This window comes from Platalea leucorodia, assembly GCF_965183815.1.
Source record: "Platalea leucorodia genome assembly, chromosome: 21".
Classification (NCBI taxonomy): domain Eukaryota; kingdom Metazoa; phylum Chordata; class Aves; order Pelecaniformes; family Threskiornithidae; genus Platalea; species Platalea leucorodia.
Genome location: NC_138843.1, coordinates 4,405,053 through 4,427,488, shown reverse-complemented (window position 1 = coordinate 4,427,488; position 22,436 = coordinate 4,405,053). Strand labels below are relative to the sequence as shown.

The following is a 22,436-nucleotide window of genomic DNA, read 5'->3' as shown; positions in this document are numbered from 1 at the left end:
ACTCGGCGGCGGCTCCCGGCGCGGTGGACGCTGGAGGCCAAGATGGCGGCGGAGCTGGTGGAGGCGAAAGTGAGTCAGCCGTGCCCCTGCCCCGCCGGCGGGGCCTCGGCCGGGCCGGGTAGGGCCGGGTGCCTCCCGGTGCGGGGACCGTGGGCGGGCGGCAGGGCCTTGGCTCTGGCCCCGACGGTGAGAGCCGGGGGGCGGCGCCCCGGGACCGCCCCCCCCCCGCCCTTTTACCTCAGGGGCTGCCCCGCCCCGGCCTCCGGGCACGGCCGCAGCCCCTGCCGGACCCCAGGCCTGGTACCCGGCCCGGCTCGCAGCCCCGGGGAGTCGCCCGCCCGTGGGCCTGTGCCGGGGCCGCCGGGCCGGGCCCTGGCCTCCCCCGCAGATAATTCCTAGTGATTAATTAGCGCAGGTGGCTTCCCCCGCCGCCCGGCAGAGCTCCTTCCCCTGCTCCCCGGGCCCCTCGCCTCTTCCCCGCGGAGCCCCGGGGGCCAGCCGTGCCCGGTGCCCAGCCACCCCCCCGCGGCCTGCCCTGGGCTCCCAGTGGCCGGTTTGGGGGCGCGGAGCGGAGCTGTCCAGCCGGGCGGGCGGGGGGCTGGGCAGCCCTCGCAGCGGCCCCGGCCCGGCTTTGCCCGCCTCGCCGTGGCTGAGGGGATGGCAGTGGGACGGGCAGTGCCCGGCGTGGGGGGTGTTGGGGCAGAGCCCCCGGCTCTCGGTAGTGGGGAGGCTTGGGGCAGCCTCTGAGGCTCCTCCGCAGTGGGGTGAGGTGAAGTGTCTTCACAGCAAAGGTGCCTGAAGTTGCATTGTGCTTCCAAGGTGGCTCGTGCACCCCATCGAGCCTTCTGGGGGAAAGAGCCCCTGTTCTGCTGCAGGTTTCCCCTTTTCCCTCTGGGTCCCCGTTCACTGGCACTTCTCTAGGAGCTGGGAGTTCTCCACATCCCTCTATTGGTGCATGGCAGCGCAGAGGACCAGCAGGCAGCTTTTGAGCAGGCTTTACCCAACAGTGTCATGGGGAAGCTGGTGCTGAGGGTGCTTTCTGAGGGACACTAATGGATGGAAAGTGTTTAGCACCTGCAGGATCAGCTCATCAGTGAGGATGTGGCTAGATGCTTGCAAAAATAAGATTTGGAAGAGTCTTGTTTTAGGAGGCAGGGCCCTCTCCCTACTGTTGTGTCCCTCTTGGTGTTGTGAGCTGAGCCCAGGACTCTGGAGGAGGAGATGTGCTTCAAGTCGTCATGGTTGCCCCTGTGTTTGGCAGGCTCAGTGCCACTCACATGCAAGGCTTCCTCGCAGGGAGGAATAGGCTTTAGCATTAACGACCTCGGTAGTTAATGTGATCTCTCTACTGCTCGTACCATCATGCAGGTCCAAGCCTCTGTCACTGAGGTTTTCTTTGTCTGAAGCTTGTTCTTCTGTTACTGCTCAAATCTGGTCATCCTTCTGCGTCTTAAATCCTTCTAAATGTAAACTGCAGAAGACTGTCAGCTCAAACTCCACTTTGTGCACCGGCAGTCCCAAGTGACCGGTGGTGTAGGAGCAGTGAGTGCAGGAATACCTGTCTGCTGTGCTCCTGTGACTTCCCTGGTACCGCACTGTTGAAGTATTTGTACTGCCTTGATGTATTTATCTTTGCAAATATGCTATTTATCCTCAAAGTGCCTCAGAGAGTACAATACGCTCTCCATTTTGGAGAAAACAGACACTAGATTTCTCCAAGATCACACAGGTGGTATCTAGTGAAGCAGTGACATGAATCCAGATCTCTTGAATTCTGACTTTCTGACAATTAAACATCCTTTCTCTCTTCTTTAAAGTTATCTGCCTTTTTTCCTCTCATCAAAGGTATTTTGGGACACATCACGCTGCCAGAAATTTTAACTACAACTGGTGACGTTTGTGTAACATCTCTTGGGCTTCCAAATTAAATGACAGATTTCATGGAAAAAGGAGAAAATAAAATGACATTTTCTCTATAGTCTAATTCCCACACACGCAAAAGTGGTTGTTAAATGTTTCTGGAGTCAGTAGTAGCTTTCTTAATTTAAAAAAAAAAAAATCTGTATCTGTTTTATTGCAGGAAATTACAAGGCTACTGTTAACTTCCACAGAAATCTGTCTTTTATGCTTTTTTTTTTTTTTTAATTCACAAACAAGAGTGGAATATAGATTGGGGAAAAGAGACCTGCTGGGTGTCTGCTTCTGTTTCTTTTTACTGTGGGACAGCTGGGGTTTCTTCTTGAATTCCTGTGTTTTCTGCAAACCAGGAAGGATATTGAGTGACTACGTGTGGGTACCTGTCAAGGATATTTTCAGGGCAGCTTGAATTTTCAGAAACATTTACTTGATAAGCTTGTCTTGCGCGTTCATAAGGCTGCTTTGTCATGAGAGAGAACTGAAACGTCAATCTCGCCAGACTCTAGCAGTAGTTTTAACAGAAATAATTTCTAGTTCTTGGTCTGATGGGAAGTTGCCGTATGGTATAGTATGGTCTGCTGACAGTCACAGACCTTCTGAGTTTCCACAGCAGCAAGAGAGTAAATTTTTGAAGACGGAGATAGTTTTTTACTGCTTATCGAAACACTGAAATCAATAGTACCAGTGCAACAGCAAAGGCAGCTACTGGCTGTGATCATGGGGGAGTGCTTGACAAAGCACCCAAATAGAGTTTGGAGGCATTGTTCTCATGGGAACATACTGCTCTCTTTAATAGTCTTGTAATATCTTTCCATAGTCTAAGATACATTATATTTTTTAAAGATCCTGTATATGTAGGGAGGACTCCGGAGTTGTTTTTCTTTTTCCCTGTACAGATAATATACAGGTACACTGAAATACAGTATGAAAGGATTGGTGGCCCTGGTTTACTTAAATGTCATCTGCCTTCCAGTTCTCATTCCTTTTCTTCCTTTACCTTATGGCCATACCATTTTAGATGAAGTTTTTTAATGGAGCTCTCTTACCCAAAGGTACCTGGGAAGTTTGGATGCTTTGAGCCTCTGTGGTAGAGGAGTTAATGCGCTCTTCTGTGTGTGGGGCCTGCTGTCTGAGATACTTTCCTTTGCGGTCACTCTTGTGTGACTCTTCCAGTCAAACTGTCTTGAGGATGCTTAGCATTTATCACAAATGACTTTTGAGTGATTTGATGACTATCATGTTGTTTCTGTGATTTTGGTGATATTTCGGTTGATGGTCTTCTCTGTATTTGCTTTGCTCAAACAAGTACCTAAGAAATGGGATGCTAATCAGGTGAATAACAGCTGGTTTGAACAGAAGGTTTGGGGTCTTTCTTATAAGGGATTTTTTTAGTATTTTGGATTCCAGTTATAGCGTATGGTAAGAACTGACACTTTGCATTTTTATAACTGTAAGAACGTTTTTAATTTTTTATCCCCTAGAACATGGTGATGAGTTTCCGAGTCTCAGATCTTCAGATGTTGCTGGGTTTTGTTGGCAGGAGTAAAAGCGGACTTAAACATGAACTAGTCACCAGAGCATTGCAATTGGTCCAATTTGACTGCAGCCCTGAAGTGTTCAAGAAAATTAAGGAGCTCTATGAGACTCGCTATGCCAAGAAGAGCTCTGAAGTTGCGCAGCCTCAGCCGCAGCAGCACCGGTCTCCCGAGGCACTCTCCATCCATTCATCGTACGACCGTGGGAGCACCGTTGCTCGGACTTCTATCTCCACTACTAATATTGACTATCCTGCGCTCTATGGGAAATACCTTAACGGACTGGGAAGGTTGCCGCCCAAAGTCGCGAAGCCTGAAGTTCGGCTGGTGAAACTTCCCTTCTATACGACCCTGGATGAACTGTTGAAGCCAACAGAATTAGGTGAGTTTTCGATATGCTGATGTGTGTTTGATGGCCTCGGTCTGAGAAGGAAAAGTGAAGAAGTTTGAAAAGTGAGAAGTTTGTCAAAAAGGTGATGGTGTTTTCAAGGGTTTGTGAAGTCATGTGGCAGAGGAGAGACTGATGAATATGGTGGTGGATGCCCTCCTCTCCCCCCTCTCTCCCCTCCTACTTAGAATTTAGAGATGAGTATTTATATGGGTTTTTTTTCCCTTGGCTTAGAACAGGAATGTGATCACTTTGAGATGTGATTTGAAAGCCTGTCTTGTTTGGCTGTAGCTTTCGCATCCTTCGTTGGAAATGCTGCTGTGTGGCATGTTGCAGTCTTTTGCTGTGAATCATAATCTGTCTTCCAGCTCCGTAATTTGGCAGTATATTGATGAAAATCTTTCTGTGTTGGTGTCGCACCTGTGCTAAGCAAGTATGCGGGCGTATTCTCCGCTAATGCTATTTTTCAGTGCTTGAACTACCTGACCTAAAGCCTCCTATGGATGACAGAGGGTGGTACACACATCAAACAGTATTTCTGACTTGTTTTTTGCGCTCGTCATAGTTATCTGTGCATGATGCTAATGTATTTTGAGGGGCAACTAGGGAAACTGGAAGAAGTGCTTTTTCCCACCGTGGGCCTAGGAGACTGACTTTTCTTTATTTTAATTCTGAGAAACAAAGAGTATTGTCACTGTTGTTAAATAGAATGTTCTTGTAGCAAAGACGGTGTATACAGAGGAGAAATATCATTGTAGTCTGCTGAGCATCGGTGTCTCATAAAGTCAGCGTGGTAATATCAGGGTTCACTACTAAATGAACCTAGAACTTGGCAAGCTGGTCTTTCTTTGCTGAAACAAATGTTTGATGTGCGTGTGGATTGGAGGAGAAAAAAATAGATGAAGATATGATTTGTGCAGGTACAAAAAAAAGGACTAATTCATCAGACTTTATGTAATTTTCATCTTCGTTTGGAGGCACTAAATATGTTAATGCTGTGACCATTTAAATAGTTGAGGGGTGACTGCCAGTGTAAAGCTAAAATATTTTAAATGTTCTTTGGGGAATGGGTTAGTTCAGTCTGAAATGTGGGGTGGCATTTGTTAGTCAGGAACGCAAATGTAGCATTTTGAAGGAAAACAAATTTTCAAAAGGTGGAAACATCCGGAGAGAGGAGAAGAGCCTGGGTATACTTACCGTGATTAACAGATTTCGTTAAAAGTTGACATTAAATCTTCTACGTCAGATCAGAACTGAGGTCTCATTAAATGTAGTGTCTCACCTCTGTTAGCTGACACCTCCCTTGGGTCAGCTTGTTCCCTAAAGCATATTTGACTAATTTTCCCTTTTGATGAGAGTGTTTTCTGCATAACGCTGGGGGATTGGTGGTGAGTAGCTGGGTACGAACAGATGTTCAGCCTTCATTGTCCCGGTCAGCCGTTCAGAACCTAACGACGTCTTCTAGACACTTGCTTAATTTTCCCAACCTGGTGACCTGCAACTATAATTCCTTCTGCCTGTGCTGATGTGAATAAAGAAGTATTTGTTTCTCTGTAAAACTGGGGTTATTTCAACACTGCATAGGTATCGGCTGCTCCCCATCGCTACCTGGAACAGCCAGGTGCTGGAATAACTTCGACATTAGAAGTTATGCTTGTATGGGGCTCTGCTTAGTGTGGAAGGATGATAAAACAAAGCACTCTGAGGAAAATGGAGTGGTTTTCCATATGGAAGCTACACCAGTTCATGCTTTGTTGCCCAGATTTCACATTCTGTGTTTGGACCAAGCGTAAGCTCCTTGTCAACCTCAGAAACTCGTAACATGGAAGTACCTGGAAGTGATTTAAGATCTTGGATCCATTTAGAAGCACCCAGTTGCTGTTGTAGTACCCCATTTCCCTAGGCTACAAAAGAGGTATTTTAAGCATATAGCCATGGTGGGAGTAGGGGAAGCTTAATTTATACATTCCGGGCTTCAATTGGAATTACCTTTATTAGTGAAAAGGCTCTCTTGCCTCTTTGAGATGATTGCCTTGAGATCAAAGGTGAGGTGGGCGATGCCTAATTTAGTCTGTAGGCAAGCAGATTCCCTGAAGAACTATCAAATTACTGTTAGACTTGTAGACAAAGGTGGCTTCAGCTAAAAGCAGATAGATTGGGTCCATTGCAAACCAGCTAATATCTCATGTTTGGTAACTGCACACACAATTTCAGTCAATTTAAGTATTGAGTTTAGCATCTGAGTTATCTACACAAAAACAGCTTCTGCTGCAGCTTTCTGGTTTAGTCTGAGGATGTCAACATGAAAGAATTCTTCTAATTTACTGAAATCGCTGCAATTCTCTTGGGTAGATAAGGCTTAAAATTAAGATTGATCGGATACCTTTTTAGAGGGAGTGAATACTAATATCTTTCCTGCGTTGTATTTTAAGTAGCTAACAAGCGGAGTATTTATGTGAGCTCTGGTATCTGAGCACCTCCCTGATGAGTGTACTTATCCTCTGGCACCTTTTTGGGTAAAGCAGTGTGAATATAGTTCTTGACAATAATAGTGTGCTGTAAGGAATTCTGAATGATTTTTTTGTTCTGACTGTTAGCTGTGACAGCCTGTACTCACTGCAGATACTGAGGCTTCTGGTCTTCTCCTGGAGACAGGCCAAAAGAGATCTTGCGGTGCAGCTGTGGGAGCAGAAGGCCGTGTAGACTGGGAGGTCCTGCCACTGTCAATGTAAACAGGATTTGTTTGGTTTTGCCCTTTTGATAATACCTGCCTTGCTCTTCTGTCGTGTGGAAGTAGTAAAGCTGCTGCTGCTCCAACCCCCTCCTCCGAAGCCGGACTTTAGTCGCTGTAAACAGGGCCACCAATTTTGTGGGAAAGGCAACTGCCTTCCCCGACTGCAGAGCAAACACCGCTGCGTTGGGCGATCTCCAAGGAATCCTAGCAAAAGCACGTGCTCAAACTGTTGCTATATCCACCTAAACAAACTGTGGTATGCATTAAAATGAGTGCTTCCGCTGCTTAGAAAAATAAAAGATGTCATACAGTCAACTTGCCCTGCCTCCCCAGGCGCCCGCATGAACACAAATGACCTTCAGTCTAGTCAGAGTAGTTCCAGTAGCCGAGGAGGAAAAAAAAAAAAAACCACCTATATATTGTATTGTGCCCTGAGGTGGTGTAGGGATGTGACTGAGGACTTGCCACAAGCTCCTCAGCCCTACAGAAGCCTCCTGCCAGCAGCTCATCTCTGGCTTTTGGATCTCCAGTCATGGTGATGACAATACAATCTCTCTTCCCTGCAGGTATATAATGCCTTTAGTGAGTTTGACCGACGAGTGTCATAGTGAGGATGTTACCTTTAAAAAAAATGAAATAAAACAAAAATCCCCTTGGTGCAGGGAAACCCTAAAACCCTGAAATTGATGTAGTCCGTATCTTGTATGGCATGGTCTAGCCTGCCAGATCGAGAGCTGCGGATGAGGTTGGCTTCTCAGAATGGGAATCCATTGCAATTACGTTGGGCTGAAGTCTTGACTGTGGTTTGCCAAGTCCTTTTGGGTTTTGGAAGTTTTATGCCTTGACTGATTCTGAGAATTGCTGATCGAGCTGTCTTAAAAATTGATTTCCTGCTATTGTCAACTGTTAAAATAAATTGATCCCAGCAGCTGTTTTACAAGTCAAGGAGCTGAGTTGTATGCTGAGGCATCTGTCCTGGAGAAAGGATGAAACTCAGTTACCTTAAAATATTTAGTTTTAAAAAACTGTAATTTTTTTTCTGGCTGCTCAGCAAAGAAATGAATAGCTGATTAGGTACCCTAAAAGTGTACCTCCTGGAGTTTGGGCTTATTTTCCAGCATTAAGATTTTGAAGGAGAATTGGGTCTCTATGCAGGTCTGTCTTGGAGCATTTTTTCTTCCAGTCTTTTGGGGAAAGTTCTCTTGCACTTGATTCCAAAGCATCCAGTTCTGATTGCTCTTGGCAACAAGGTATGCATGGGCACATCCTGAGTCTGTTTAGCAGTCTATCTTCTTGATTTTTGCTTTCCCTTCAGCTCTTTTTTTTGTCCAGGTAACACTGGAGTGCTTTGTGTGACTCTCCAGCAGCTTTCTGTGAGCGCAGTTGAGAAGTACCTCGCAATTCTTGCCCGAAGAAGGGTCTCTCACAGCGAGAAATAGAGAAAATGGGGAGCATATGCTGCTGCTGCTCACCCCTCTTACTTCACACGCAAAGAGGAGAGTTGTTAACTAAGTAGCTGTAGAGGAACATAGGCACCTGACTATTTTTTATTTTCTGTAACGGTGGTTGCACAGTCAAACTGTGTAGCCCATCGATAGCCCGTGCTTTGCAGCCAGGACTGCTGTGCAAACTCACCCGCGTGCACCATACGTGGTAGCTAGCGGTGGTCTTTCAGCCTCGGCCCCGGAGCGGTACTCGCTCCTGGTGTGATGAGCAGCTATTTGTTGTGTCACAGAAATGAGCAAATTACCTGTTTTGAAACTCAATAGTGCTGGGTTTAATGCTAGAATATTTTGCTGGAGAGGGGACAGCAAATTTGTTGGATACTTCACAGGGTTTGACTTCCATCCCTGATGGCATCCGCTGACGGTGCCGGTCAGCGCTGCGGGCAGCCTGCTTTCAGCAGCCAGGCGCTTTTTTTGTGGAATAAGAGTGAGCTGATATAAATGCAAAATAAAACATGAACAACTTCTCCGTTTTCCTAATCAGGTTTGCTTTGTCTTCATGTAGGTCAACAATCGAGGGACAGTGTGTCTATAGACAGTTATTTAAGCAATAATATTAAAACGATGAGTTGTTGGTGGTGTTCTTACCATTCATCACTTTCTAAAAATAACAGTCCTTACGAAACGCTTTACTTCTCGATGGTTGTTTTGGTCAAGACACATTTGGATGGAAACTGGAATTAAACTAAAAGTCCATAAAGGTACCTTAATTTTTTTAATTATTTCTGAAAGCCCTTTTTGCATTTTTAAAGCTGAATTACCAGAGGGAAGTATCTGTAGTTAGTGAATCAGATTGTCACCGGGTCTTCCATGATCTCAGAGGTGCTGAGGTTTTATCCTTCCTTCCTTCATCTCATCTTACTCATAGACAGTAAAGCACACTTTTCTACTTCTCAGATTCTGGTATACTGGCTTTGAATAAACTAGCAATTGAAGTGATGCAAAGAAAAAAAAAAACAATTCATGCTAAAAAGAAAAAATAAAAGCTGTTTTATCACTTCCCGTTCTTTGCGTTTATCCTGTGACTTTCAGCAGCCCAGGGCCTTGGCTTCAGTTGGAAACGTGTACTGACAATAAAATTTAACCTGTTTGAATTTAATGAAAGGGACTAAGCGGAACTCGTAACGTAAGTTTTCCGTATCTCAAGCTTCATTTTAACCGTGTTAAATGCATTTGATCTTAAAATTGTCAATAGATAAAAGGCCACAATTAATGCTGGGTTCGCGGTTAAGTGTTTCTGGAAGTGGTCTGCTGCAACACCCTACCTATAAATGCACCCTCAAGGTCATGTGTTTGTAAGTCATGTTTTGTCTCTTACAGCTGGTTTTTGTGATGCTTTTTTATTATCTAAGCTGATCTTTGCTGCTGTTGTTTCCTTTCTTTTCCAGAATCAGTCTGATCAGTCTGGTGGTTTTGTGCTTTGATGTCATGCATAGGTCTCTTATGCTTCTTTGAATTCTAGTCTCCACACTGTGATGCCACTTATGGTTTGTTCTTGTATGAACGCATGATTGTTGGCTCATTGATTATTTGAGGGGAGGACAAAATGAAAAAGCAGGCCCAAATCCACTGTGTACTATTAGTGTGCTAACTAGCAAAACAGGCAAGCAATAAATGAGCAAAGCTGTTATCAACAGTACATTTACCAAAATGCGTGATGGCTGGAGTTCTTGTATGGGAAAAAACGAGACTTAGAAGTAAGCATAGCTCAGAACATAAAAAATCACCGTGTGCTTAGCAATGTAAGAAGAGCTAGATATTATCAGTTTGATGTACAGTCTTTTTTTTCCTCTTCAGTTCCACAGAATAATGAGAAGCTTCAGGAAAGTCCGTGCATTTTTGCATTAACACCAAGACAAGTGGAGTTGATCAGAAATTCCAGGTACTTCTCATTGGGTATTAACAGTTCAAGAAGATGTAGCTGTATAATTCCTCTGCGTTCCCTCTCTGTGGAAGCTTTTGTCCTCTGCAAGGAAACACAGTTTGTTTGAGGTCATTAGCAGACAGGCCGCTTCTCATGTAAAGCAAATAGCTTTGGGGGAGGTGGGAGGTACAATTTTACCGATCTAAGTTTCACTTCTGCTCCTCTAATCTTGCTTTTGAATAGTATATTTGGGCAGGAAAAGCAGTATGAAATTGTTGATGACATAAATTCTCTGTTGAGCTTGTGTTGTGAATATTTGCAGATTTCTCTTTGCATCAAAAGTTCAAAAGCTATATGTGTAATGCCGTTTGCATCTGAAAGCAAGCTTCCTTGTTGTAAAGGATACTATAGTAACTGCGTAAGAAAACATCTTGCACCAATTCGGGTTCACCCTGACCTCTGTCGTGATGCAATTTTTGATTCAAATAATGAAATGCCTAAGAGATGTCAGTGCAGACGGTAAAGCTTCCTCTTCTGCTGACCTGCTCCCTTGGTCCTTGCTGCTGCGGAAGGACAGCAGTGCAGAAGAGGTCCTCCAAAACGAAGTGTAAAACCTTTAAATATTTCTCTTTACAGTAAAATCATACTGTTATCATAGAGTCGGAGAAAGATGACGTTTCTTGAATATCCAGTGCTTGATTACTGTTGTGATCCCAGTAGGTCAACAGCAGCAGTGCAGGGGAAGCTGTTTGAAGACTTAACAGAAAGGAAATGATACACCACAGAAGTCTTTAAGGGTGATAAAAGACTACACGTGTTGTAGCTGATTCTTGACGCTCTTTTCTCCATATATTCAGATGTGTGAGAAAACTTCCTCTGTCAGTAACACAACGTGAATATTTCATAGCAGGGGTTTCAGTGGGAGTCCAGAATGATCACTCAGTGCAGGTCCATCTTCTTCCACTGCTTGTGGGTGGTACCAGATGTGTTTCCCCCAGATCTAAAACTGCCACGTCCGCTCCTGCCTGTCAGCTGAGCTGAGGTTCCATCCCTTCCACCCCCAAAATCAAAACATTTATACTAAAACACTGAATTGGAATGTCAAACACTTTCAGAGGCAAATCAAGACTAATTTGGGGATCTTATCTAACACCTTGCATCCTGTGCAGAAATTAGAGTATGTTTTACACCTGTGTATAAAGACTTAATAAAATAATTCCCTTGTTCTGGGATACGTTGCTTTCCTGATACCAGCCGAAATCCTGTTATGAATAGCGCTGCTGAAGTTAGCAATGCTAACAGTTGTTCTGCTGGTGCCATAATACTTGGTTCCTTGGTTTGCATGAACAGCTTTAGCTGAATAATTGAACAAAGAGAATCTTCAAAGAACACTGTCAGGTAGACTTGACCTTAAAACCTAGTTTTTGTAAATGCTTACAAATCAGCAAAAGGATGCCAAGCAAATTGATGTCTTCCACCCAACACTTCTACGGTTTTGAAAACCCAGAGAAAGGCTGTAGGATGGTGCATTAGGGGGGAAAAAAAAAATACAGGACCACTGATATTTGCAGAGAGAATTGCACAATTTAAATAAAATTCTGTAAAGTAATTCTTTAAAGGTCTATGAAAAAAAAGAACTAAAACTCTTGAGTCTGGCAAAAGTGACAGGTGACTTCGGTTGATATGGGGAGGGTTGTGTCTTGGGTTTTTGTTTGTTTTGTTTTTTTACATAATTAATCTGATGTTTCTGTTTCTTTAATTTACTAGGGAATTGCAACCCGGTGTGAAATCGGTTCAGGTTGTGCTAAGGTATGTCTGAGCATGGGGTTGATTTAACATCAGGTGCAGAACAGGGGAGGAGGGAATGGACTACCAAAATATATTAACTTTCAATGTGGTTTTCATGACTACAAAGATAACTTACTGTAAATTGTTTGTTCACATGCCTAATACAAGCATCTTAAACTCTACTTTCTAACCTCTTCCTGCATGTGCTGCTTGAGTTAGTGCTGCAGTAGAAAAGAGCAGTGTGTCAGGTTTTGCTGCCTAGGTATCAAGCCTGCATCCGATCTGGGAGAGCCGAGTGGAATTGGCTTTGCTTTGGCCAGATGAGGGAGCATGGGTTGGTGTGGTGATGGTTGGCTGCTGGTAGCTGTTGGATGTGCAGAGAGCTTTGAACGTGCAAACAGCATGGGGATATTGAGAGACGTGTCGTTTCTTTACAGAATCTGTTACACAGACACTAGTTCTCCTCAGGAGGATCAGTACCCTCCGAACATTGCAGTGAAAGTGAATCATAGTTACTGCTCAGTGCCGGTAAGTCAGCCCAGCCAGGAGGCGTGACGTTGCCACTTTGGAAGGACTTGTGTAATTTAGAAGGAAATTGGTTTCCCAATGAATGCAGACAAGAAGCCAGAGTATATAAAAGTGCACAGCTTAGTTTAAAGCTAATTTTTTAATGGATTAGCTGTGTTGTTAATAAACTGTTCTTGCAAAAAGACTCAATCCTTTTTACTTTGTGCTTGGTCTGCTGTTCAGCTCCCTTCTACCCCCCTCCTTGAAAACTGTGGGTGAGTTGAATTTGATGAAGCTGATGAACAGATGTACCCACATAGAGGCACCTTGAGAAAAAAAAAACCCACACACAACTATGTGTGTGTATATATATATATATATATTTAATCTTTCTGCCTTAGGGCTACTATCCATCAAACAAACCTGGAGTGGAACCTAAAAGGCCCTGTCGTCCCATCAACCTCACCCATCTCATGTACTTGTCTGCAGCGACCAATCGCATCACCATTACCTGGGGGAATTACGGGAAGGTATGTGCCAAAGGAAATCGCGCGGGACTGCGCAAACGAGTGCAAAAGAGCAGCCTCGCTCATTCTTTCCCTTCCTTCCCTCGTTAGAGCTATTCCGTGGGGCTGTACTTAGTGCGGCAGATGACCTCAGCAGAGCTGCTGCAGAGGTTGAAAACCATTGGGATCAAACATCCAGAACTCTGCAAAGCACTTGGTGAGTATGTCTGCTCGTGAGGTGGCTCGGGGAGGTGCGCTGTATGCCTGTCAGACCGCAGCATTCCTAATAGCCAGGCTGCTAGAAATATGCTTGGGAACAGCTGCCAGGTTTTATACAATTTCTTTCCTCCAGTTGTATAAAAACACTTTTTATTTGAACAGACTTGCTAAGCTGTATGTCAGTCGTGTGAAATTGCCCCAAATCTGTGTGCAAGTGCAGCACTTCTGCAGCGCGCGTTTCTCGTGGCTCTGCAGAAGCTCTGAATCACTTTAGTTGGATTTAGAATTTGTCCCCAGGTCGTATCGTGGTGAGTGCCGCTGAGGGCCAGTGTCGTTCTGATGCGAATGGCTTCATGCCTTCACCTGAGTAATTATGAGTTGACGAACATTACCACAGCACCTCGGCCTTGACCCGCACTATTTCCAAAGGAGATTTCTGGAGCAAGGGATCCTGGTGAAAATGTCCTGCTGCCCCAACCCCCCGTGAGTCCTAGGGGCTGGCAGTGGGATTTCACCACCAGCACTTTCATATGCGTTGAGAGCTTCAGAGAAGAGATGATCCCAAGAGATGCTTATCCTAGACCGCTCAGGTAAATCATCATGGTATGAGGCAAATGCAAAACATTATTGAAAATGAGGGGAAGTTACCTTTCCAAGGCAGAGTCTGACCTGCAGCTCATGAGAGTCTGGAGGATTTCCAGTTATTTAATGTTACCGGAGAGAGCATTCTTACTATTTAGTTCTGCACGGGAGATCTAACACCATGGATCGCGATGGTCTTTAAAACATACTATTCAGATCATAGACAACTCTTACTGAGTATAAGAAACATAATCTTGAAGATAGATTGTATTTCATAGGGGAGACGATGATTTCAGGTATGTCCGGTCTTCAGATGCCTCGTGTGCATTGTGGGACACGCTGCTGCTTCAGCCAGGCTTTTTTGATCTTCATGTTAAGTGCAGCATTTCTGTGGCAGATGCTGAACGCTTCTCTATCTGTGTGCCACACTGAATAGTGTCCATGGCAGTCTTGATCGTATTAGACCACTCTGACAGCCAGCACTTACCTGTTGACATAAGAAATTAAAATTTCCATTTGTTAAATGTCCACCATGCGCAGAAGCCCGAGGCACTGGCTCTGCTCCCTTTTTTGCTGTTCACCAGAACCTTAAATGAATTGAGCAGAGGCTGGTTTTTGAGTTGCCCTAAACTGCAGAGGATCCTCTCGTTCTTCTCTGGCACTTCTGGAAACCAGGCTCAGCAGTGTGTGCTGTTCCCTTTGAAGCGAGCACTTGCAGGATGGCCTCTCCATCCAAGAGTGGCAGGCAGAGGTTCTGAAAGCAGCTTTCTTGCCTTTTCCACTTGGTAACAAGTGCATGCCTCCAGTTCTACTGAGGTAACTAACGGCTTTGGCTGGGCTTTGGGGCAGAGATGAGTTGCTTTTGGTGACCTTAAATTTAACCAAATAGGAACGTTGTCTTGTTTGAGTTCCTCTGGCCTGTTACTGCTTGGAAGTTGTTTGGACACCTGAAACTGGCAAGCACAAGTAGCTTGTAAACTTTGCTTTTATAGCTCTGGTCTGTTCTGCAAAGGATTCCATTTCATGTTCCTTGCAATATCCCTCAGTACTCACTAAAGCTACCCTTTGACTTCGGTTGCATCTCGGGGCTGACTCATCTTCCTTTGCGTATGTTTCTGTGACTTTAGTATAGGAACATTGTCTGAAAACAGATATGCTCACATACATGGCTGTGGATCCAAAAACAGTCTTAAACCAGCTTGATTCTAATCAGGAGGTCCTAGAAAATGCCCATTTCTCCTTGCCATGCATCATAGTAATTGATGTGCAGAGACTGCTCTTACAAAGAACTTTATGAAAAATTGAGCTTGGATGAAAAGTCTCCTAATGTGAAGAAAACAACACCAAATCTTGTATTCTTGTGGGAATTTCACATCTGAGAAGTCACTCTCTAATTAGAGCTGTGTGTTGCAAAACAGCATGTAGCCTCATTGTCTGGAGACGTCTTGTTATGATCTGAAAAGGTCAAAATAAATGGTTGACTTGCTCCAAAGAAAAATGGTGATGGAAGTGTCAGAGGCCTTTGCAGACAGCAGCGTTAGCAGCAGCTACTCTTTAGGAGTTGGGTAGTAGTTTAAAGCTAATTTTCTATGTTGATTCCGCACCTTGATGCGGGACCTGCACGTCTGCTGCTCTTCTTGATTTGCCTGCAGCTCCTCTGGGTTTTCCTTTCAGGATGCAGCAGTGGGGGCAGGATTCTCTACCTCCTTTCCTAACGTCTCTTTCCAAATATATGCTGGATCGCTGCTTGTGACTGTTTTTGCATGGCTGCCTTGCTCTTTGAGCTGTCCGCCCTGGTACCTCTGGGTCTGTTTGCGGTTCCTGTGAAACAGTCTGCTGGAATAAATGAGCTGGCCAGCATATAAGCTGAAGAGTTACAGCCCAGGAGCGCTAAGAGGAGGCTTGTTTATTTGATGGGGAAATGATGGGATGTGGTTTCCCGTCGATTTGACTGTAGCCGGTGTTTGTGTTTGCTCACTTCTGGGGGGACGTTCTCTGAATTTCAAGGGGCAGGGGGAGGCAGTTAACCCTGTCCTCTTGCCACTGATCTCTGGAGGGAATAAAATCCATCGTGCTTTTGCTAATGACCAGATAAGCCTAAACTGACTTCGTTCCAGAAGTCTTGCCATGTGCTAGAGCTCTATCCGTCCACTCTCTCCCCCCCTGCGGGAAGTCCAGGTATGTGGGTGTCTTAGGCCCCTCCGAAGGGGGACAAAGTTAACTCCCAGTTGGCTGCCTTGGTATAATATTAACATGAAAAAGCTGGTCAGCAGTGTGATTTCCTCTGTGTACCCCAGCCGCCCAGCCTGTAGTTTGTAAATAAGAGGCGGAAGGGTTGCTAAGAGAGCATCAACAGCGTAGCTGGCAGTTAGTATGCAGCCAGTTGCCCTCATCCCAACACCTGAGTCCATCCCGGCTCCTTCATTTGGTCTGCCTGCATGAGAGGCAGCACGTGCTATTTGGCTGGGAGACCTGGGTCATTGGGAAGGGGGATCTGTAAGAAAACGTGAGCTTCCTCGGCCGATAACTACTCCAGCTGGCCTGTAGACCGTGAACTGCCTCATCATGCACAAGGTTTTTGGCTAGCCAAGCAGCGTCTCTACTGAGCTCTGCAGGTTGCGCAAGCCTGGTCCAATGCAACAGCTTTCTGTTTGTGTCCTCTGTCCCTGACTGGCAGAGGTTGTCATCTGTGGGGAAAATGACTCGTGCGCAGCCAGGGGCTGTCAGCGAGCTGCTTGACCTGTGCTACACGTTGTGTCCGAGGTTTGTTTGCATCTGTTAAATTTTGTGCCCTCTACTCTTACTGCAGTAAAAGAGAAGCTACGCTTGGATCCAGACAGTGAAATTGCTACTACCGGTGTTCGTGTCTCTCTTATCTGTCCGGTAAGTGTTTGCAGTATATTTTAGTCTGTTTTTGTCAAGAAATCCTATTCTATTGCCAGACCAGCTTTGCAAGCTAACGAACCTTTTTGCTTAGGAGCAGAACTGTCTGGTGATAGCTTGGGTGGGTTTTATCACTGATCTTCTGCTCTTTGGTTCAACAGCTAGTGAAGATGCGGCTGTCTGTCCCGTGCCGGGCGGAGACGTGTGCACATCTGCAGTGCTTTGATGCAGTCTTCTACCTACAGATGAATGAGAAAAAGCCCACATGGATGTGCCCTGTGTGTGACAAACCAGCACCCTATGACCAGCTAATAATTGATGGGTGAGTACATACACTTCTCTGTCCTCAACCCTTTTCTTTTCTCCGCTGGGTGCGGCATCTCGTCTTTTGGTCTGTGCATCTGGTTGAAGTTCACCTCGAAACAAAGCTGGAAGCTTATTCTGCTGGTGCATAATATTCCGACTTAATTGTCTTGGAGTGTTAGAGCAAGGGCTGACTGCTTGTCTGCCATTCTTAATTTTTGGATTACACTAAAGCGTTTTGAGAATCACGCATTTACTGCCTCACTCTTTTCATCAGGCTGATGAACCTGCGCAACTAGCCACCTTGGTTGACTGATATCATGCTGCATGGAATAAACCACTTTATAAGCACCCGATAAGGTGATTTTTTTGATAGGAAACATGTTCCTGTTTTCTTGTTGGTGTGAGGTGCTCATCAGCTCACAAGCAATTCTTGGCGTGCTGTAAATTTGATTGGGGGATCTTCTCTGCCAGCTGTTAAACTGAACGTCGTGCAACATAGCCCCTGAGGTAGAGGTACAAATGCAGTATTTGGAAAGATTTTTGTACAGTCTGTGTGACTGTTCCAGTACAATTTCTGTGGCCATTGTGAATGCCTTAGCGTCAGGGATGGGAAGGATGCCTTAGCGTCAGGGATGGGAAGGATGCCTTAGCGTCAGGGATGGGAAGGATGCCTCAGTAGGGACTATTTCTGAGTTTTGCATGCCTGTAGGGGGAAAAAGCAGGAGGTTCAAATCCACTGGAGGGGCAGAATTAAAATGCTTTGGATATATTGTCCAGGCTGGAGGTTTTGTGGGTCTGCCCCGGCCCCTTGGGCCTCCCACCCTGGTTCCTCTGGGGACACCCAGTGGTGGCTGGTCCCTGCCAGCAGGCTGAGCCTGTGCAGCAGGACCTTGGGGTGCTCAGTGGGCCCCAGGGGCTCCCTGCTGGGGGTCACCAGCCCCCTTGGTGTGGGAGGGGACACTGGTGCACTTGTGAGGCAAATGAGGTATGCTGGGAGAGAACGGGCTTTTGATACAGCACTTTTAGAGTGGGTTTGTGAAGAGCAGAGCACGAAGTTTTGCCCCAGCCATGCGTTTGGGTCTGGCTTCTGTCCTGGGGCTGCTGCCTGCCCTGTAGTGGGCCAGAAGGGCAGAGCCACGCCAGCATCCCCATTCCCGGTGTTCCCAGTGAGGCAGCCCCTGTCTCTTCTGCACGAGGGATGTTCTCTTTCTACTGTCTCATTTTGAATGTGGCATAGTTGGAGTAGTGCTGTAAAAGCACAGGAGGGAATTAAACCAAAGCAAATTCCAAACAGCATTTAGAAAAGGGTAAGGCAAGAAATGCATGCCCTGAGCCCTGCCAAGAGTTCTCCAGCCATGAATTGGGGAAAGGTTGCTTTAGACTTGGCACTGAACTTGTCATCTGGTTTTAAGTCCATATAGGAATGGTGTTTCCCATATCTCTGGGCTAGAGTTTGGTTGCTCTGTCTTTTTACCAAAGAGCAGAGCAGAGGGCTCACCACAAGCTAAGAGAGCAGGAGTGCTACAGTTCAGCAGTACAAGAACATGTTGGAGGTGATGCTCATATGTCTGAGTGAGGTTTGATACTGGAAAGCTTAAAAATGCAGTTGTGCGCCAAGAGGATTACTCTAAAAAACAGGCGATCTCCCTCTCCTTGTTGCAGACCTGGCAGGCGGAGTCCTACATGCAAACTGCAGAACGAACTAAGCTGACAGCAGGGGCCACCTGAGGCAAGCCAGAAAGCTGGCGACGATGCTTGTCAGCTCCAGAAATACGGGTTCCAGAGGCTATCTCTGGAGAAGAGCACAATAAATTGCCTGGCTTTTTTCCAGGAGTAAAGGAAGGAACAAGGAGTGAATTAATGCGAACGGTAATCTCCACCCACCCCCCAGATGAGGCTTTGAGGCAACAGCCTCAAAAGGCAGGGAGCCTGTTTTATGGGCTGGGACCACTGACATCCGTAGTGGTGCTAGCCAAGCCGAGAGCAACCCTGAGGACTGGAGGAGCAAGACGCGTGGTTCTTGGCTTCTGGAAAATGGTCTCCACCCTTGTGGCTTGTATAATTGGCCTCTAACGCAGATTCCCTCAAAAGTAGGGAGAGTTTAGAGAGAAATTGTTCAGGTGCATCCAGCTCCCTTGGCACACGAGGCAAGGAAGTGAGCAGACGAGTCTCCGCCTGGGTGGTATATTCCCAGGGCCAGGCTGATCATATTCTGAGCATTGCTGTGTTTGTAGGTACTGATTTGATCCAGGAGTTGTGGCTTTTTAGGCAGTCTGAAGCAGCCTAGGCATAGATAACCTGTTTGCTTTGTCCTCTGGCCAACACCGACAGGAAAATCCAGTTCCTTCGAGAGCTCTAACAAGGCTGCTGAGACTGAAGGGGAAAGTATGAGGGGCTGGATTGTGGAACCTCCACAGGTCAGCAATGCACGTGTCCCTCCTGGATGAGGAGGAGGAGGAGGAGGAGGTCGTCACTGGTGAAGGCTCAGCAGATTTCTTTGTCCCTGCTCTGCAGCGCTCAAGACTGGGTTTCAGTGCCAGATCTGTTGGATGAAGGTAGTCTTCAGACCTCCCTGAAAGTAAGCTAGAGGGAACCTGGCAGTCACAGCTGGATGTTGTTAGTCAAAAAAGGGGCGTAGGCTCCTGAGAAGGTAGTTGGTTGGTTGAGTCTAAGATCCTCTGGGCCTTGTCAGCTTTTTTGGAATTGCAGCCTTGGCGGTTGCTCTGCTGGATGACAGGACCGTCTGTGGAAACGCATTTCCTACGTGAGCTGGGAGAAAGCAGAAACTTTCTCCCACTAGTGTGCCACAAATAGTTTTCGTGAGCTTGTAAGATTTTGCTGTTAGCTCTCCTTTATACTGAAGGGAAATGCTCAAATCCAGAAGTGAATAAGGCCTTGCAGAACAGTGGTTCCAATACTGTGTCCAAATAAACATCGCAGGCAAATGGTGGGACGTATCGGGATAAAGCAAGCACCCAGTTTCTGAGGCACAGCGAGCCAGAGTAAGGGCCTCTTTCTGGTTAGTGTCTCTGCAGCGAGAGATGGCTGACATCGAGGTGTCTGCACTGGGTGTATTTTCAGTGGTGAACATGGGGGGGGTTTTCTGTTGCAGGAGGCTGCATGTGCTGTTTTGGTGCCTGCTGTGGAGGCTTTGGGAAATAAAAATAGGAAGGAAGCGAAGTGCTGCTTGTTGGATTGCTTATTTCCTTATGTCGTAGGATATTTTGTCTTTTGCTGATGCCTTGGTGTGAATGTACCTGCTCCAGCCCTGGCACAGCTCTAGATGGGGCATCAGACGTCTGTCTGGAAGCGGTACCACAGACTTGGGAAACTGGGTGAAGAGGCAAGACTGTCTTCTAATTGCGCATAATTAAAATGTTCGTTCACAGTTTAGGTACATTGTCAGAAAGGACTGGGATGGTTTGCACTGTCAAAACCTGTACTTGTTTTATGGGAAATAAAACAAGCCCGTGACTGCAAGGGCTATCCGTTTGGCAGCCTTCTGCTAACACCAAATTTCTTTTAAATTTAGGGCTGTTTAAGGTGAAGATCCAGGTTGATGACCCATCACTAAATGCATTCTGCTGATTGCCTCGAGCTTAATAGATGGCATCTTTTCTTCTGTCCAGGCTCCTGTCAAAGATCCTGACAGAATGTGAAGATGCGGATGAAATAGAGTACCTGGTGGATGGCTCCTGGTGTCCCATCAGAGCTGAGAAAGAGCGGAGCTGCAGCCCGCAGTGTCCGATATTAGTTCTAGGTGAGTATCTCTGGGGCTAAAGACTTTAAATTACTGTAGGAAGTGTGCACAAATTGCAAAACTAGAGTTCCCCACCTGGCTTGGGAAAAGCTGCGTGATACCTTAACATGAGTTTGGGTCTCGGAGAGCTTCCTCTGGATAGCCCCTTCATTTTCAGCCCCTCCAGAAATGAACAGCATTGCCAGGGTGCGTCGCATCCCTGCGGAGGAGGGCCCAGCCCAAACGGAATTCTTCAGCAAAGCTGGGTTGTTGCCAGCGCGGCATTGAACAAGTTTGTCAGTATATGCAACGACCCCTAGGACGTCATCGGCAAGACCAGCCCGGAACAGCACTGTGCTGCTTTTGTGGGGGAAAGAGGATTTTGACCAGAAGGGGCTGTCTGTTGGGCAGCCCGCGCGAGGCCGGCTCCTCTAGCAGCGATGTCTGACGGGGTTGGCAGCGTTGCTGTATCTTTGGCTGAGCCGGTTCCTGGTTCGCAGGCAGATGCCTTCCAGGCGGGTGGTGCGGGTGCCGTTGGGCGCTGTAGCAAGTTCTGACCCCACCGAGAGCACCACGCTTGTGGCATCGGCTCATCTTTAGGCGGCTGCTTGAATGGAGTTTGTTTCATGCACCCCTTTGCCTTTTAGCCTTGACGTCAGGAAGCGTTTCTTTACCGAGAGGGTGGTCAGACGCTGCAACGGGCTTCCCCGAGAGGTGGTCGGTGCCCCAAGCCTGGCAGCGTTTAAGTGGCATTTGCACAGTGCCCCTAAGAACGTGCTTCAACTTCTGGTCAGCCCTGAAGCAGTCGGGCAGCTGGGTTAGATGATCCTTGTAGGTCCCTTCCAACTGAAATACTCTGCTCTAAGTACCACGCAGCCATGAGAGACCGGGAGTACTGGAGCATCCCCTCAACTGGGCATGAAGGGTCTTAATCCTCTCTCTTCCCCCGCCTCTTCCAGGTTCTTCAGACGTGAACGGGCTGTTGCCCACTCCTAACGGTAACGGTGAGAACGGCAAGGCCACTGCTGACGTTGTGGATTTAACACTGGACAGCTCATCATCGGAGGAAGAGGAGGAGGAAGATGAGGAAGAAGATGACGATGATGAGGGACCCCAACCAAAACGACGCTGCTCTTACGAGAAAGGTTTAGTTTCTGCCTGCTGACTGCGGAAGCAGCTCTGAATCTCAGAATGGACAGACTTGAATACTCTGGTGCTTATTAAACTGGAGGAGGGGGAGAATGTCCTCTCCCACCTCATCTCCCTTCCTCCCTGATCTCCTTTGACTTTCCTGTTCCAAATTAATCGTTAAAACAAGAGAAAAAGAAAAAGAAAAAAAAAAAACCACAAAAACAAAACACAAACGGAAAAACAAACCATTGAGCTGCTTCTTGGTTGGAAAACTACCCCACTCAAAGCCTGACCCTGAACTGGAGTCTGAAGTAAGGAAAGTGTCTTAAGCCAGGCAGTCAGAATCCACAGCTCGCTGGTCTCTGCTGCCCTTCACCAGGACGGTTTGAATCGGTGGAGTTCACCTGCAGATCTACAGGACACCTAACTCCCGTGCATCTCCAAAGCTGTGTGCATTTTTATTGTCTTGTTAAATAACCATTCCTTAATTAATCTAAAGTTTTTGCTGGACGTGTGAGTCCGGGGCGGGGCGGGGGGGGAGCAGGGAGAGGGACAGGAGGGGGGGGTGGGCGAGGGAGGTTTGTATAACCCAGCAAGCATAGAGGGGATTTTTAGGGGTGGGGACGGGGGGCACGGGGGGAAAGGGAAGAGATGTACGATTGGAATCGCACTGTTCTAGATAGGAGCTCCAGCAGCTCTGCACCTCATGTAAAGAGACACGTTTTGAATCTTTTAACCTAACCCGAAGGTAATGTAGAAATTGTGCGTAGTGAATCGTTTTAGTTGAGCAGAAGCCATGGGGAGGGTGGGGAGGGCTCGAACCACAAATCTG

The 22,436-nt window shown here is 46.6% G+C and overlaps 1 protein-coding gene across 1 annotated transcript; it reads left to right on the top strand.

The window, feature by feature from the left end:
* The first annotated feature begins 2 nt into the window (after nucleotides 1–2).
* On the top strand, nucleotides 3–21,831 carry PIAS4 (protein inhibitor of activated STAT 4). Its single transcript, XM_082331088.1, has 11 exons — nucleotides 3–69; nucleotides 3,399–3,834; nucleotides 9,877–9,961; nucleotides 11,711–11,752; nucleotides 12,169–12,259; nucleotides 12,640–12,768; nucleotides 12,856–12,961; nucleotides 16,355–16,428; nucleotides 16,590–16,750; nucleotides 20,364–20,494; nucleotides 21,433–21,831. The coding sequence occupies exons 1-11, from the start codon at nucleotides 43–45 to the stop codon at nucleotides 21,636–21,638; spliced, it is 1,488 nt and encodes a 495-aa protein (XP_082187214.1). The 5' UTR covers nucleotides 3–42; the 3' UTR covers nucleotides 21,639–21,831.
* The last annotated feature ends 605 nt before the right edge of the window (nucleotides 21,832–22,436 follow it).

Excerpts from the sequence above, each read along its gene's own strand:
- PIAS4 (XM_082331088.1), top strand. The coding sequence starts at position 43 with ATGGCGGCGGAGCTGGTGGAGGCGAAA. Across the intron at positions 70-3,398 it reads CGGAGCTGGTGGAGGCGAAA|AACATGGTGATGAGTTTCCG; the intron begins GTGAGTCAGCCG and ends TTTATCCCCTAG. Across the intron at positions 16,429-16,589 it reads GTGTCTCTCTTATCTGTCCG|CTAGTGAAGATGCGGCTGTC; the intron begins GTAAGTGTTTGC and ends TTGGTTCAACAG.